Genomic DNA, 16,241 nt, shown 5'->3' on the forward strand with positions numbered 1-16,241 from the left:
TATACAGTCAGTAATGCTTCTGATGAACTACCAACAAACATATCGTCCCACATACATCTACACTCTTGGTTGCTCGCTGTATTTCCCATTCGATTCAAGTTTATGCTTAAAGTGAAATTGTTTTTGAACATAATTTTTGAAAATCAGATTTCAGCTCAATATTTGGAAAATAACCCCTTTGAACGTGTCAGATGCTAACATCAATCAATCGATCCATCTATCCATCTATTCATCCGCGATTCGCTGTGCAGAGTTGCGTCTGAGACCTGCATCACTTCGGACATTAAGCTGACACGCCGCGATATGAAACTGCATTGAATACTGTTAAAAGCGGCGTTAAACTAAACTCACTCACTCACTCACTCACTCGAGTGAAAATATTACGATGACATTAATATAGAACGAACACACTATACATAAAAAACAACAACAATAACAAACACAATTGTACGTATATATATTTATATTTACATACACCGTAATACAGAGTTTACCAGAGAGAAGCAGTTGGCGGTGAGATTGTCAACATAATAAACATCTCACATGCAAGGACCTATCCTGGAACTCACCAAGTTGGACAACGCACTGAATTTATATGGTTGCGTGAAAACATAGTTCCGAAGGCGAAATTAATAATAACTTCAGTAAACGTATGATATCCATGCTTTTAGCAACCTTTTTAGGGTTTAACTTCAGACCCGCATCTGATTTTCCAACGTGACATCTATCGGGTAACGTCATGCGGGTCAGAGTTTGCACCAGCCAGGCGTCCACGCGTTGCCGTATTTTGTGGGGTCGCTGTTGGGGTTAGTGTCGGGGTAGTTGGGAGGGACCATCTGACTCTTGTATTCCAAAAGGCGAGTCTTCAGCTTGGCGACAACGTCTGGTAAGTCTTCGGACAGGTCATTTCTCTCTGTGGGGTCCGCTAAAGGAGAACAGAGCGGGCGTCAGACCATGGTTAGTGTATCAGCTGTTCAACGCCGCACACAGCACTATTACAGTAATTTGACCCTCTCAAGTAAACCATCGAGGCTAGGCTAGACAAAGTCTCCTCTGTATCTGGACCAATATACCAATATTCTTGTTCGCAATACAGTTATATGAGCACATCAGGGAAGCCGTCGACGCTGGCCCAAACAAACCAGTGTTTGATATAATGAGCAACGTCCCACGCCGACGGGATACGATGTCGCCAATTTGGCTAAGTCACCCAGCGTGACAACCCAAGCCATTGCTCGGAACCTCCTCTGTCTCGGAATCCCCAAGGTGTCACGGTTATTACAGCAATATCATGGCCAGTGACAGACAGAAACTGCCAGTCGGACCATGTATAAAAAAACTCATTTCAATGGTAAGGAGTGTGTGACTGAATGAAGTTTATCACCGCAGTTTAAAATACCCCAACTATGTCAAGGTGCATGTAAATATTCGGGCCATTGCCTGGCAGACCAGTGACTAAAAACATGAACAGCGATTTACGTCACGATGAGAAGCAAAGACCTGTCACAGAGTCTAACGCGCGGATCTAATGAATCACGTCTTGTTACCAGACATTGGGTTTGTGTGATCTGTACGATGACAAGGCCCAACCTGGATTTGGTTGATTTTCAATTTGACTAAACTGGTGATTTCAACTGTCTTTAATTTAATTTAACACGTGGGGTCTCTGAATAAGTAGGTTCCTAAAAATCTAGCCTCGTAATTATAAGTGGGGGCTAAATGGACCGGGTGGTTGCTTGGTTACTTGGTATTGTGTGTCAACGTACCCCGACGACGTGGATCGTTGCTCATAACATCAATCACTGGTTTATCTGACTCGACTTTTTCCTGAACGCCGTTACAGTGACTTTCCTGCAGTTTGACCAAACTCAATACATACCCATCACATCAAACAGTTGTAGTTTATCTGGGTTAAGATCATATATAGTTTCCTCGTAAATATCATCCTCAGTCTTGTTCATAGGGCGGTGCCAGCCATCTTGACTTCCGGGGTAACCCATCAGCAGTTTGTAATCGCCCATCCTTAAAAAAACAGAAATTGCTTTTTTTTCTTCATGGATTTAGTTATGAAACTTGAATAACTATGTTTCCCCTGCTATTGGGTCTGGTAAGTGATTATAATAACCAGTGACACAGACCCAGCGAGACACCTTCAGTGTCGTACATAGTTAAAAGCCAAGCCAAGAAGGAGTTCGTGACAGGTAGAACTCTGATTGTCTGATTGAAGAGTGAGAGAATGAGTGAGTTAGGTTTTAGAATTTAGAACGATATTTCCGCTATATCGTCAAGTGTCAGCTTAACTTGAGAGGAAAGCCCGAGGTGATGCAGGTCTGAGACGGTTACCGCTTTGGGGAAACCAAAACACGCGTATGGTGCTGACATACCCAGAAACATAAGCAGGACGAACCGGGATTCGAACCAAAGATCACAGGACACCGTGACCTGATTGAAAAGAAACTATGGTAATTTTAGATTAGTTCGATGATATACCGAAACACAAATCTCATTGCCATGCTTCTTTTGTTTGAACTGTACAAGTGGGTGTATTTGTCAATGTACCTATCCTTTCAGTTGACACAGATGGATAACACTCAGACACTAGCCTGCCACGTGGAGAGCACCTGCGTCATTATTTTATTACAGCTTCAGACAGCAATTAAAATTAGCAAAATATGTAAATATTAAACCTTTGAGTCAAACAAGGATCTGATTGCAAGGCTAGTTGAACACCGCTCCACCAGTACGGACAGTAGAAGACAAACATGACATTGTGGGAAGTAATGAAATCTCCTCTTTATCTCGACCAATATACCAGCAGTTTTATTCTGAGATCTCCTCTGTATCTCGACCAATACAGCAACAGTTTTGTTCGCTGAGATCCCCTCTGTATCTCGACCAATATACCAGCAGGTGTATTCTGAGATCTCCTCTGTATCTCGACCAATACAGCAACAGTTTTGTTCGCTGAGATCCCCTCTGTATCTCGACCAATATACCAGCAGGTGTATTCTGAGGTCTCCTCTGTATCTCGACCAATACAGCAACCGTTGTGTTCGCTGAGATCTCCTCTGTATCTCGACCAACATACAAACAGTTTTGTTCGCCAAAATCTCCTCTGTATGTCGTCTAGTATACCAGCAGGTGTATTCTGAGATCTCCTCTGTATCTCGACCAATACAGCAACAGTTTTGTTCGCTGAGATCCCCTCTGTATCTCGACCAATATACCAGCAGGTGTATTCTGAGGTCTCCTCTGTATCTCGACCAATACAGCAACCGTTGTGTTCGCTGAGATCTCCTCTGTATCTCGACCAACATACAAACAGTTTTGTTCGCCAAAATCTCCTCTGTATGTCGTCTAGTATACCAGCAGGTGTATTCTGAGATCTCCTCTGTATCTCGACCAATACAGCAACAGTTTTGTTCGCTGAGATCCCCTCTGTATCTCGACCAATATACCAGCAGGTGTATTCTGAGATCGCCTCTGTAACTCGACCAATACAGCAACCGTTGCGTTCGCTGAGATCTCCTCTGTATCTCGACCAACATACAAACAGTTTTGTTCGCCAAAATCTCCTCTGTATGTCGTCTAGTATACCAGCAGGTTTGTTCGCTGAGATCTCCTCTGTATCTCGACAAATATAGCAACCGTTTTGTTCGCTGAGATCCCCTCTGTATCTCGACCAATATACCAGCAGGTGTATTCTGAGATCGCCTCTGTAACTCGACCAATACAGCAACCGTTGCGTTCGCTGAGATCTCCTCTGTATCTCGACCAACATACAAACAGTTTTGTACGCCAAGATCTCCTCTGTATGTCGTCTAGTATACCAGCAGGTTTGTTCGCTGAGATCGTCTCTGTATCTCGACCAACATACAAACAGTTTTGTACGCCAAGATCTCCTCTGTATGTCGTCTAGTATACCAGCAGGTTTGTTCGCTGAGATCGCCTCTGTGCCTCGTCCAATATGTCAACAGTTTTGTTCGCTGAGATCGCCTCTGTATCTCGACCAATATGTCAACAGTTTTGTTCGCTGAGATCGTCTCTGTATCTCGACCAACATACAAACAGTTTTGTACGCCAAGATCTCCTCTGTATGTCGTCTAGTATACCAGCAGGTTTTTTCGCTGAGATCGCCTCTGTATCTCGACCAATATGTCAACAGTTTTGTTCGCTGAGATCTCCTCTGTATCTCGACCAACATACAAACAGTTTTGTACGCCAAGATCTCCTCTGTATGTCGTCTAGTATACCAGCAGGTTTGTTCGCTGAGATCGCCTCTGTGCCTCGTCCAATATGTCAACAGTTTTGTTCGCTGAGATCTCCTCTGTATCTCGACCAATATGTCAACAGTTTTGTTCGCTGAGATCGTCTCTGTATCTCGTCCAATACAGCAACAGTCTTGTTCGCTGAGATCTCCTCTGTATCTCGTCCAATATGTCAACAGTTTTGTTCGCTGAGATCTCATCTGTATCTCGTCCAATATGTCAACAGTTTTGTTCGCTGAGATCTCATCTGTATCTCGACCTACATACCAACAGTTTTGTTCGACCACAATAGCAACAGTTTGGTTCGCTTGGATCTCCTCTGTATCTCGACCACTTAGCAACAGTTTCGTTCGCTGAGACATCCTCTTCGCCCGACGCTGAAAGTGTACTGACCTGGACACCTGGGATACGTATTTACCACACTCATGATTCCCGGTGAGCAATTGACTTGCCTTTGCATGTGTTTGTGACGGATGACATTGATTGGGCCGGACACCTTCACCTTTTCACGAACACCTGATAGTATCCCTATTTGAAAATATTATGGATTTCTTATCGTATTGTGGGTTTGATTTACCTTATGCCAGCCTGGCCTTCTTTCGGTATGACAAGGTAGTCCAGATTGTAGATGAACTCGGTTCTCTTGGACGGGAGGCCATTGCGGATAGAGTCCCACTGATCTACCCCGTCTCTGTCGGTCACTGCATCATAAAAACACACAATACATTAATCACAACAAGAAGGCTCGTCATGGGGACAGGTCAGTGGTGTTGAATAATAGCTGATATATAACTACCGTACGTTCTACAGAAGATTCACACGGATACGATATATCATTATAGGCGTATAAGTGTAATATATATTTAGATAATTAACAAATAATAAAAGTAATTACTAAAGCATTAAGATACATACTGATTATATAAAAGATCAAGAGGGAGAGTTGGGGTCGGTAAGTCATATATGTATAATACAGGCAACTCTGGTTAGTTGAAGACTAGGGGAGCATGTGGCCATGAGCATCCAGGGATGAGGGCAGTAGGTCGAGGGCTATAGCATCCAGGGATGAGGGCAGTAGGTCGAGGGCTATAGCATCCAGGGATGAGGGCAGTAGGTCGAGGGCTATAGCATCCAGGGATGAGGGCAGTAGGTCGAGGGCTATAGCATCCAGGGATGAGGGCAGTAGGTCGAGGGCTACAGCATCCAGGGGTGTGGGCAGTAGGTCGAGGGCTATAGCATCCAGGGATGAGGGCAGTAGGTCGAGGGCTATAGCATCCAGGGATGAGGGCAGTAGGTCGAGGGCTATAGCATCCAGGGATGAGGGCAGTAGGTCGAGGGCTATAGCATCCAGGGATGAGGGCAGTAGGTCGAGGGCTATAGCATCCAGGGATGAGGGCAGTAGGTCGAGGGCTACAGCATCCAGGGATGAGGGCAGTAGGTCGAGGGCTATAGCATCCAGGGATGAGGGCAGTAGGTCGAGGGCTACAGCATCCAGGGATGAGGGCAGTAGGTCGAGGGCTATAGCATCCAGGGATGAGGGCAGTAGGTCGAGGGCTATACATTAATGAAAAATGATTAACAGATGAGGAAATAGATAAAAAGGTGGAACAGAGATGAGAGGGACGGAAACGTCATTGACTGGAGACATATATGGTATGGGGGAGAATAGTCCGAATTCCGAAGGGTGAGGAGCTACATTATGGCAAGTCCGAATAAGGTTCTGGTTATTAGAGAAGAGTGGGGAAGAACGACCTAAGGTAAGGGGGGAAAGGTGTTTGACCAATGGAATAGGAAGAAATGGGTAAAACCTTGACGTAAGCTGGGGGGTAAAAAGACGGGGAGACCCAAGGTTCGGGGAGACTGGAGGATCCCAATTGAGCACCACGATCTCGACCTTACTCTGAAAAACACCTTTACACCTCCAGTATTTCGGCCAGGGCTGAAGCTTCGCGGCTAAAGTCCATAAACCATCGTGACTAGAAGTTGGTGATCAATCTTATGTGATTGAATAAACAGTCATCAACGAAAGAAAACTCTTTGTGCTCATTGGGAGAACTACGGTAATATATCCAAGGCCCTCGGGTACTGACCTTGTACCTCTCGCAACATCCCAGTCTGTCAGCACCAAGAACGAGGGGACTACCGTGGTTCAGGTGAGGAGGTAACGACTGTTACACTCCGGCTAATTAACACCAATTAACACCTATAATTAAGGTGTTAAAAGTACCTTGGATAATATGACATACATCACATGTATATTAATGCCCATGTCGTATTATATTAACGATTCTTTCGTTCAGGTTTCCATCAACAGAATATTCTTTTGGCCACGCCCACTAAAAGGACTACTGTTTCTTGATCAGGTGATACAAGAGTGGGCGGGGCTTATGTCGCGTTATTGCATTGATTGATGTCACTGTTTTCGTACCGTTGTCTACAGCTTTTTGCGTTAATGATTGAAAAAGCAGTCTGTGAAGTTATTTTTGTTGACTTTGTTGAATATGTTTTTGCTTCTATGGGGTTGTAAACGTAAACACCGGGGTGTACTATTTGCGTAATTAAATGCTGTGTAGTATCATGACCGGTTGATACGTACATACGTCAATAAGAGCAACAAATCCATCGAAGTAATTCCTTAAATACATTAATTAAACAGGCCTACCCGGCGTTCCTCCTGCCGCGGAAACTAAAGTTGGTAGCCAGTCTACAGCGTGGATCATCCTGGACAGAGAGTCATGTGGATAAAGAATGACAGTTGCAGTAAGCAGCGGGTATATGTAGTTTCGTTAGGGTTAATCACGAATTCGAAACCTCGGTTTCTTTTTGGTTCGTATCTACAGATACAGAGAACATTTATTGAACATTCAATGTCCATCATTGGTGTAGTGGTTAACTGTACTCCTTTCCTGGAATGTTTACATCTCTAGTGTTCACGTGCATCAACCAAGTCAGCAAGCCAGATCACCCGATCCCGTTACTCGCCTCTTACGATAAGCATAGTCGCCTTTTACGGCAAGCATGGGTTGCTGAAGACCTATTCTCTACCCGGCTCTTCACGGGACGGATGTTATACAAATGAGCTGGGCGTACACTGGGAAAGTCAGTGTTGGCCATCACCATCGTAATGATGTAGATGTACTTCATGTCAGATATAACTCTCGTCATAACTGCATCAACATAATTATTACAGAGGAGTGTTTTTATGTGTTCTTGTCGAGTATTAACACGACTTTATAAATATCTTCGTATTTCCAAATTAGAATTTGTGCTACTCGGCGGGATTTACAACGTTTGTAAAGACCAGTTTCTATATTGCGCTACTGTCTTACCCATCATACGTGTAGCCCGTCTTCTGGAGTCCCGCCCCAGACATGAACGCCGTCACCCTCGTACCCCCCTCCCACAGAGAGTGCTTGCCTCCTCTCAGGGGCCAGTTGTTGCCGTGACTGAAAATCTCCCCTCCGTTCTGCAACAACACGCTTTCAAGGTACATGTCAACAAATATATATCTACATGAAGGAAAGACCAACAGTTTCATTCGTGAAAACAACAACATCATGCTTGTTTATTTGTTTGTTGTTAAACGCCATACTCAGTAATATTCCAGCTGTATGGCGGCGGTCTGTAAGGCATCAAATCTCGATCAGATAATCAAATGATTGGCATCATGAGCATCGTGCTACGCAATTGTGATACGATAACATGCATCAACCAAGTAAGCGAGTCTGACCACCCGGTCCCGTTAGTCGCCTCTAAAGACAAGCATGGGCTACTGATCATAGAGACCAGTTTTATCCCGGATCTTGACGAGGGAAGAAGTGCATGGGTTGGTGAATATCAGTTCTCACCCGCATCTTCACTGAGATATCTGCATGTAAACAACAACAAACAAAGGGAGTCACGTACATCAGCTGTGAGCAGGAACAGCGTGTTGTCATACAGCCCTCTCTCCTTCAAGGCGTCAGTCACGTTCCCTATAGCTTCATCAAGGGCATTCACCATCCCTGCAATGTAGTCATTATTGATATAATGCATCATCGTGAGTCAGTGATACTTATGTCTGATCAGCACGAAACACTACATATAGTTGAAAATCAATATTTTGAAATGTGAACGTTCCTCATCGTGCGTCAAGGCTAGGGTGTATAACTGACTATAAAAGTCCAGTTTCCACCCTTGCCGAACTAGGCTTGAAATTTCAGACTCTATCGCAGAGCGACCAGTGGATATTAATTTTACGAGGTATGTCCCTTCTACATCCATCCTATTGACCAATAATATTCCACCGCTCATATCGCTTGCATTTGCTTCAAACAAAATGTCAGCGCCCAGTTAAGATCTATATCGTTATAAAACAGGTCTTACTCCGCGAAGCACATCAAATCTCTTGAGCACTTTGATTAAAAACATGAAAAGATTTGCAAATTATCTGTCGACGCCCAGTTGACGGTACACATGCTTTGCAAATCCTGCAGTCGACGGACATCTGTACGCTGAAATCCATGTTGTTTACGAACCAGATGTTGAGTTCGTTACGCGATTTTGATTGGACTATGCATAGACTCGTTAGTCCAGCCAAACTGTAACTCCGGACTTCCAGCCTAGTTCGGCAAGGGTGGAAACTGGACTGTTATAGTCAGTTAACACATTTGCCTCGGGAAGATGCTGATCATGGTTGTGTGGTAGGAACACTCAAATGAAGTTTTCTGATTATTTCTGATTGTGTTCTGATTATAACATGTATTTTTACTTCCTGCGAATATAGTCACAGTTCCTCACCGTCATATATACGCCTTCCGCTGTTCACAACATTTGGAAACCTGTCTTCATATACCTTGGGCACCTGCATCATAACCCATCACACATGCAATCAGGTTCATATCACAGTTCGGTGTTTACCAATTATTAAATACCCGTTTGATATATTAACATCTTCATATATTTTACTTGTATGTGTTATATGTACAAGTAACACGGACTCAAACAGTTACAAGGAAATAAGTTCTATACTTGACTTGCCTTCGCATGTATTTGTGAAGGGACCAACCGGTGGACAGGGATTTCAGCAGAGATTTCTTATAAAGGTTTTGTCGAGTGTATGTATTTGATATAGATTCATCTCTGTTGCAATAGCATTTTTTTCGATTTCTCACTGGTGCACGGTAATCGTGTGATAAGAAATGTACCGATGTATGCAACCACGGAAGAATACATCACTCACCTCTGTAGGGAAGTGGACGTTCTGGAAGGGTAGATACAGGAACAGTGGCTGGTTCTTGTCATGGGTGTTGATGACATCTACGATCTTCTGTGTGAACACCCACTGGGGAAGAACATTTAACAATTTGTACCTCGAAATGACAGATGTCAACGTCCTGATGTTTATGATTAGGTGTCTCTGGAGGTAACACAGTGATTTATACTTACATTTCATTTTATATGCTGTTTTTATACTATTCAGTATATACATATCTATATAATGGACAGATACAATCAATATGATCAACGTATTCAGCGTTGTTTTCTGTTAAAGTATATATATATATCGAGTTGCAAGCACCTTTGATTATTTAAGAAACGACTACGATATATTTTGCGTTTATGGAGCTATGTGTGTGTGGTGTGGTTTGATGTGGTGTGGTGGGGTGGTGTGTGTGTGTGCGTGAGTGCGTGCGTGAGTGAGTGTATGCGTTCGTGTGTGTGCGTGTGTGTTTGTGTATATGCCATTTATATTTGCCACAAAATGCGTTATTTGAAAATTGACTTTCACTTTGTGTGAGTTCATTGGACTATAAACATCCATAGAGTGAGGGCCAAACTGTATGAACGTCGGAGCTTGCCAATGTTTGGCCCTTATTTATTTTAGATCACTATGTTTTACCTCGAAGGATGTAGTTCTAGATCTACACTCAGTTTTATTCAGTATCTAGTGTGACTTCATGTTTACACTTACAGCCATACAACAACCAGCTGTGTAGCGGATTAAAATAGTTTCTTTAATAGAGAGGTGACGTAAGCGTATGCATTTTCAACTCGTTCTATAGGGACATCAGTTTGTTAACAACAAATGTATTAAAACAATGTCATCATTAGATGAGAAAGGTGTGTTATAAACTACCTCAGTAAATCAGTCAGTAATGGGGACGTAGTCCGTCTGTGTTAACGTCATCTCAAGAACACGGTCTTATGAAAAACGTATGAACGTCAAATTGTGACGTGTGATTGTAAAATTCGCGGTCATGTGACCGACCCTCGTCGAATGGAAAAGCCGTATGCCGTGTACACTTCACATTAAAAAATCATAAGGTATTGACATCTCGAGTCAAACTATGAATACCAACCTTATTATACCTTCAAATAAACTGCACATGCATGCATGTCGCAACCGCTAAGTGGGGGCACGGGTGGCCCAGTCGTCTGAGGCGCTGCGATTCGGTGTGCAGAGTTAAAACCTATGATTCTGGGTTCGAATCCCGATTCGCCCCGATTATGTTTCTAGGTTTGTCAGTACCATACCCGTGCTCGTGGGTTTCACCGAAGTGGTAAACGTCTGAGACCTGCATCACTTCGGGCTTTCCTCCCACATTAAGCTGACACAGCGTGATATAACTGTAATACTGTTAAAAGCGGCGTTAAACCCAACTCACCCAGTCACTCACTCACTCACCGCTGAGTACTGCCCTTGGTAATCCCATTCCGCTTCTTTATTGTTCCTGAAGTCTAAAAACCCGGCTGAAACAAACACGAGGAAAATGCAGGTCGGTGACTATGTGAATATTGCTGAATATAAAATATAAGCAAAGATGCAGCTGTTCGCGGCGAGTACGGCGATAAGTAACGTGTTTGAATTATTATTTACAATAATTATGCCGCTCACAATGTTGGGTCAGGAGATGGTCCTTCTGATATGGAAGGACGTTTTGGTTACATTTAAAAAAAAGAAGTTCTATGTTAAATAAATTAAAATGCAGTTAGTGATATAATAATTTTGAATGTAATAGTTATAAATATGCTACACAAAACAAGTTTCAGAACACCCATAATTAGAAGGCTATGTGTTGCAATGCCCACCAGAAATGACAGCCAAGTTAACTGTAGTCATGTGAAAACATCTGGTGCTTTTTAACATCTTTTGAGTAGTATATTGTTGATGATATGTATATTACAGGTACGAACCGTGGGTGTGTATCCCGCTATGTATAACGCTGCTATAAATAAAATGTCAGTAATATGAGGTGAGGTAAAATGGGGTTTAACGTCGCGTCCGAGATTTTTGCACTTATATAGCGACGTGCATGTACATGCGAATGTTTGTGTGGCTGCTTGTACTAGACCGGACTGATGCCGATTTATAGTAATAGCTCACTGAGATACCATGCCGAAGTTTAACATGCATACCCCACTCAGACACAGTATACTGACTCCGAGCCGACCAGTCCTTGTTTTAGCCCCTTAATGCCCAGCGCCAGACAGGGTAACAACAAGTAACATCTTTTACCGTCTTTTAGTATGACGCTCTCCGAGCGGACGCAGTACCACTAGATCACGGAGGCGGTCGTCAGTAATATGACGACGCGACAGCTTCATGCGAGAGGAAAACCCGAAATAAAGTTTGTGCACGTTTGCATCTTTTGCGAAAACTGAGAAAAACGGTGCTGACAGAATAAGGTGCATTTGGGGCCAATCTGGATTCGAACCCATGATCACCTGGGAGCAACTAAGAATAGCACGTCGAACAACTAAGCTACCCACGTGGTTTTTGTACATGGTTGTGAAAACGTGGAATCATTACATTTTAAAAAAAATAACGATATTCCTACTTGTACTTTTTCGTGTACTCGGGTGATTGAGTAAGTGAGTATGGTTTAACACCGCTTTTATTAATATTCAAGCAATATCACGGCGGGGGACACCAGAAATAGGCTTCACACATTGTACCCAAGTCGGGAATCGAACCCCGGTCTTCGGCGTGAGGAGCGAACGCTTTAACCACTAGGCTACCCGACCGCCCCTGTACGCGGGTGAGCTCTGTACTTACACATGTTGTGCAAATAATAGTCTTCCATTGAATTATAGTAGCCGAAGAAAGTGTCGAATCCCCGGAACGTCGGCGTGCACTCCCACTCACAGAAACCCAGGTGCCACCTGAAGGTACATGGTTATCAGAGCAACTATACACGCGAATGTAGTTGAAGTTGAGTTGAACATACGTCCAGGGTGCCGTTGTACAAAACAACCTTATCGGTACGATCGTCGAAAGTCTATGTTAAGGTATGGGAGTTACGACCACCTTAGCGCGAAGATCGCTTTGTACAAGAGCACCCTGGTCTTAAACTAAAGAGTAAAAATATTTGATTGAGTCGTGATAGATTCACTGAGTCATTCAGCTGTTCATATATACATGGATGAGTGAGTAATAAACCAACCAAACCAACCACACGTTTAGAAATATTCTAGAGCGTTAACGGTCACATCGAAATCATTTTTCCGGGGCAAGGGAGTTACATGACTTACAAGTCCAGTTTTCACGCATGGCGAACTAGGCTGGAATTTCGTGGATAGTCCAGCCAAAACATAACTCCATAATTCCAGCCTAGTTCGTCAAGGGTGGAAGCTGGACCTTTACAGTCAGTTACTCCCTTGAGTCGGGAAGATGGGCTTCACACATGAACGCGGGTTGTCGTTGCGACGAGCGATTGCTTTAACCACTGGGCTACCCCGCCACCCCGTGTGAAGGGTAACGTACACATCACAAAGACTAGTTTGAACGTGCTATCGTTGTGTTGACGTACGTACTTGCCCACCATGTGTGTGGCGTATCCTAACTTCTTCAGCTCCTGTGGTATGATGGTGTAGTTGAGGGGGAGGCACACGGACTGGCGGGCTTGTATGACGTCATGCTGAAAACAGAGATTAGTCAATACCATGTGTTTCATTCGGCTCCTCTTAGTCCCACAGATTATCTCGGGCACAAATGAGAGGAATCCATATTGGAACTACCTTCATTCGTTCACAAGCCTCACATTATTCAACACAATATGGCAGGGGCTCTACACCTTATTTCTATTATACGAGAGACGTTTTGTTTAAAAAACATATCGACATATTGGCACATCTAAAATATATGCGTTAGTATGCGTGGGAATTCTTGGTAAGAAGAGTTGATCGATGCTCATGTTGTCAATTACTGGATTGTCTGGTTCAGACTCGATTATTTACAGAACGAAGTAAAAAAGCTGGAAAATTGCTGAGTGTGGCGTTAAACAGCAAAATGTAAACAAACAAAAATAATTATGCTGTTAACGCTGAAATCATGTTATATATTACTGCCCAACCGCTGCTCGAAATAGGTTACGGAAACAGTCGAGTGGACCCGAATGATTATGTTTGCCAAAGAGGGAATTAAGTGCATGCACAGGAATGGCGATCGCGGATGGCCTGCATTCAAACAGGAGAAAATAGTTCTATAATATTTAGCACCTCAGTTCATACCAGTTGAGATGTTGGAAACATATAATATTTATTGCTATGCTTACTCGGTGTATATATTCCTGGAGGAATGGTTTCGTGAATATCCGCAATATCGCATTGCATCGCAAGACACGTGGATAAGGTATATGCCCATTACTTATTCCGGTTTGCAGTCGAATAGACCACCAGTTCCATTCTTGTAAACAATAGCAGTAAGTTTGTTTGTTGTTTAACGTCGCATTCAGCTTTATGACGTCAGTTTGTAAATAATCGAGTCTGGACCAGACAATCCAGTGAATGATATCATGAGCATCGATATCCGCATTTGGGATACGATGACATAACTCAACCAAATTAGCGAGTGTGACCACCCAACCCCGCTACTCGCGTCTTTAGAAAAGCATGGTTTGCTGAAGACCAATTCTAACCCTGATCTTTGCAGGGCTATATTGTCCGATACATCTTGAAAGGTATGGATAACATCATTGTTCGTTTATCTCTCTAGGAGCACGGTCAGATATGGACACAGTCGAGATAACGAGATGACGACGGAATATGTTGTACCGTTATTCCCCAAACGAATCCCGACTCGAGTACCTACCTGAAGGCCAGATTTGAAGGGAAAGACACCAGACATAAATGCACTCCGGGATCTGAAATGTATAGACATAAACACACATGAGTTGTGGGTTTCTTCAAGAGTTATTAAAAGTCTGAAATAACGGTTTTGTGCATTTGTGAAAGGTGCAATGACAAAAAAAAACATTCTGAAGGAAATGAATTAATTTTGTTTATAGATCATATAACATTGACTGTAGGATATAAGATTGATTGGTGGATATAACATTAACTGTAGAATATAACATTGGCTAACGGTATAACTTTGACTAAGGTTATAAAATTGACTTAGTATATAACACTGACTCAGGATATAACATTGACTGTAGGATATAACATTGACTTAGTATATAACACTGACTTAGGATATAACATTGACTTAGGATATACCATTGACTTAGTATATAACACTGACTTAGGATATAACATTGACTGTAGGGTATAACGTAGACCTAGGATATAACATTGACTTGTATATAACAGACTTAGGATATAACACTGACTTAGGATATAACATTGACTGTATGGTATAACATTGACCTAGGATATAACATTGACCTAGGATATAACATTGACTTAGGATATAACATTTACTGTAGGACATAGCATTGACTGTAAATGTAACATTTACTGTAAAATACAACACTGAATGTATGAGTAAAAGTAAGACGCAAATTTCACTCACGGACTGCACAGCGGCTGTACGTAATGTCTGTCCAGTATCACACCATCTCGCGCCATTTTGTCCATATTAGGGGTCAACATTTCGTTGTTCCGAAAGCCAACATCATTCCAGCCTTAAAATAACAATCACATGTTGAGTGAGTGAATGAGTTAATATTAAGCGTCACGTCGGCAATATTTCAGCCATTTTGTGACCCATCACACGATGGACATTGCGTCAGTAGATACATGCACAAGAACAACTGCTTTATTATATACACATATCTAAGCAGGGAAACCTCACAGAATGGCAAATCTCTTTAGGTGGAAACATGGCCTTATGTCTGGGATTTAAACCTACCATCATTGGTTTTTGGCAGGCCAAAGGGACGCAACTCTGAACAGCGACTTCCGGTTACCTTGGATGATTTGGTCCCCTGTGAGCTCTCCATACAACGTGACATAGACATGTATAGGGACAACGTGACAACGTGACAACCTTTTCTCCATACATTTATACAAAAATATATATTTGGGTGCGGGAAATACGTCTGTACATTTTGATAATAACAAATATCAGCAGTGGCTGACAGGAGGTATCAACGCCTTCACCTATACGTAGCTGGCAAAACACTGTTGTATTCCCAGCAGCAACAATATTCAACCCTATAGTTCAACAAGCCTTCCGAGTTAGATATGGATATTACCTAGGTCATCCGCGACGATGAATACAATATTGGGACGCTGTGAGAGGGCGCCGCCGATGAAAGAGACGAGGAGAAGGATCGTCGCAGTTGTCGCCATGTTAGTGTATGTTCAAGCGCTTCCAGTACCGACTACAATCTGTCTTGAAAATCGTATATATAGATACACGTATTATCAGATACCTAAGCCTTGACCGTGTTTCTGTGATAACACGAAGTTAACACGCTTTAGGCTGACGGTGACACTGATAATCAAATCGGATTAAGATATAGGGCGCATTATATCAATTAGGTATTTTCCATCTTGGTTAAATTTAAACCTCTGGTCGTTTTGAGTGATTGGGCTTTGGACCTCTCTCAACATGTTTCCCAAAACAAGTGTATGTGCTTGTTGCTATTTTACAGATATAAGCGTGTTATGTTTAAGCTGCTTTAAATAAAAAAGTATGTCCGTTATATCACGAACATGTCAGTTTAGCCCTGAAGCCTAAAGTATAGCAGGCGGTAGACGTTCATC

The 16,241-nt window shown here is 42.7% G+C and overlaps 1 protein-coding gene across 1 annotated transcript; it reads right to left on the reverse strand.

Annotated features, from left to right (window-relative positions):
* Window positions 1–500: 500 nt before the first annotated feature.
* On the reverse strand, window positions 501–15,824 carry LOC139473201 (arylsulfatase B-like). The gene is made up of 14 exons (XM_071255724.1): window positions 15,728–15,824; window positions 15,043–15,154; window positions 14,341–14,392; window positions 13,065–13,168; window positions 12,307–12,413; window positions 10,936–11,000; window positions 9,490–9,591; window positions 9,048–9,111; window positions 8,175–8,272; window positions 7,598–7,734; window positions 6,931–6,989; window positions 4,846–4,969; window positions 1,880–2,022; window positions 501–925 (listed from the first exon to the last, which is right to left on the reverse strand). Exons 1-14 carry the CDS (start codon window positions 15,822–15,824, stop codon window positions 747–749), a joined length of 1,443 nt encoding a protein of 480 aa, XP_071111825.1. The 3' UTR covers window positions 501–746.
* Window positions 15,825–16,241: the final 417 nt, after the last annotated feature.

The sequence above is a fragment of the Haliotis cracherodii genome, unplaced genomic scaffold, assembly GCF_022045235.1.
Source record: "Haliotis cracherodii isolate W230 unplaced genomic scaffold, xgHalCrac1.p SCAF_27, whole genome shotgun sequence".
Classification (NCBI taxonomy): Eukaryota; Metazoa; Mollusca; class Gastropoda; order Lepetellida; family Haliotidae; genus Haliotis; species Haliotis cracherodii.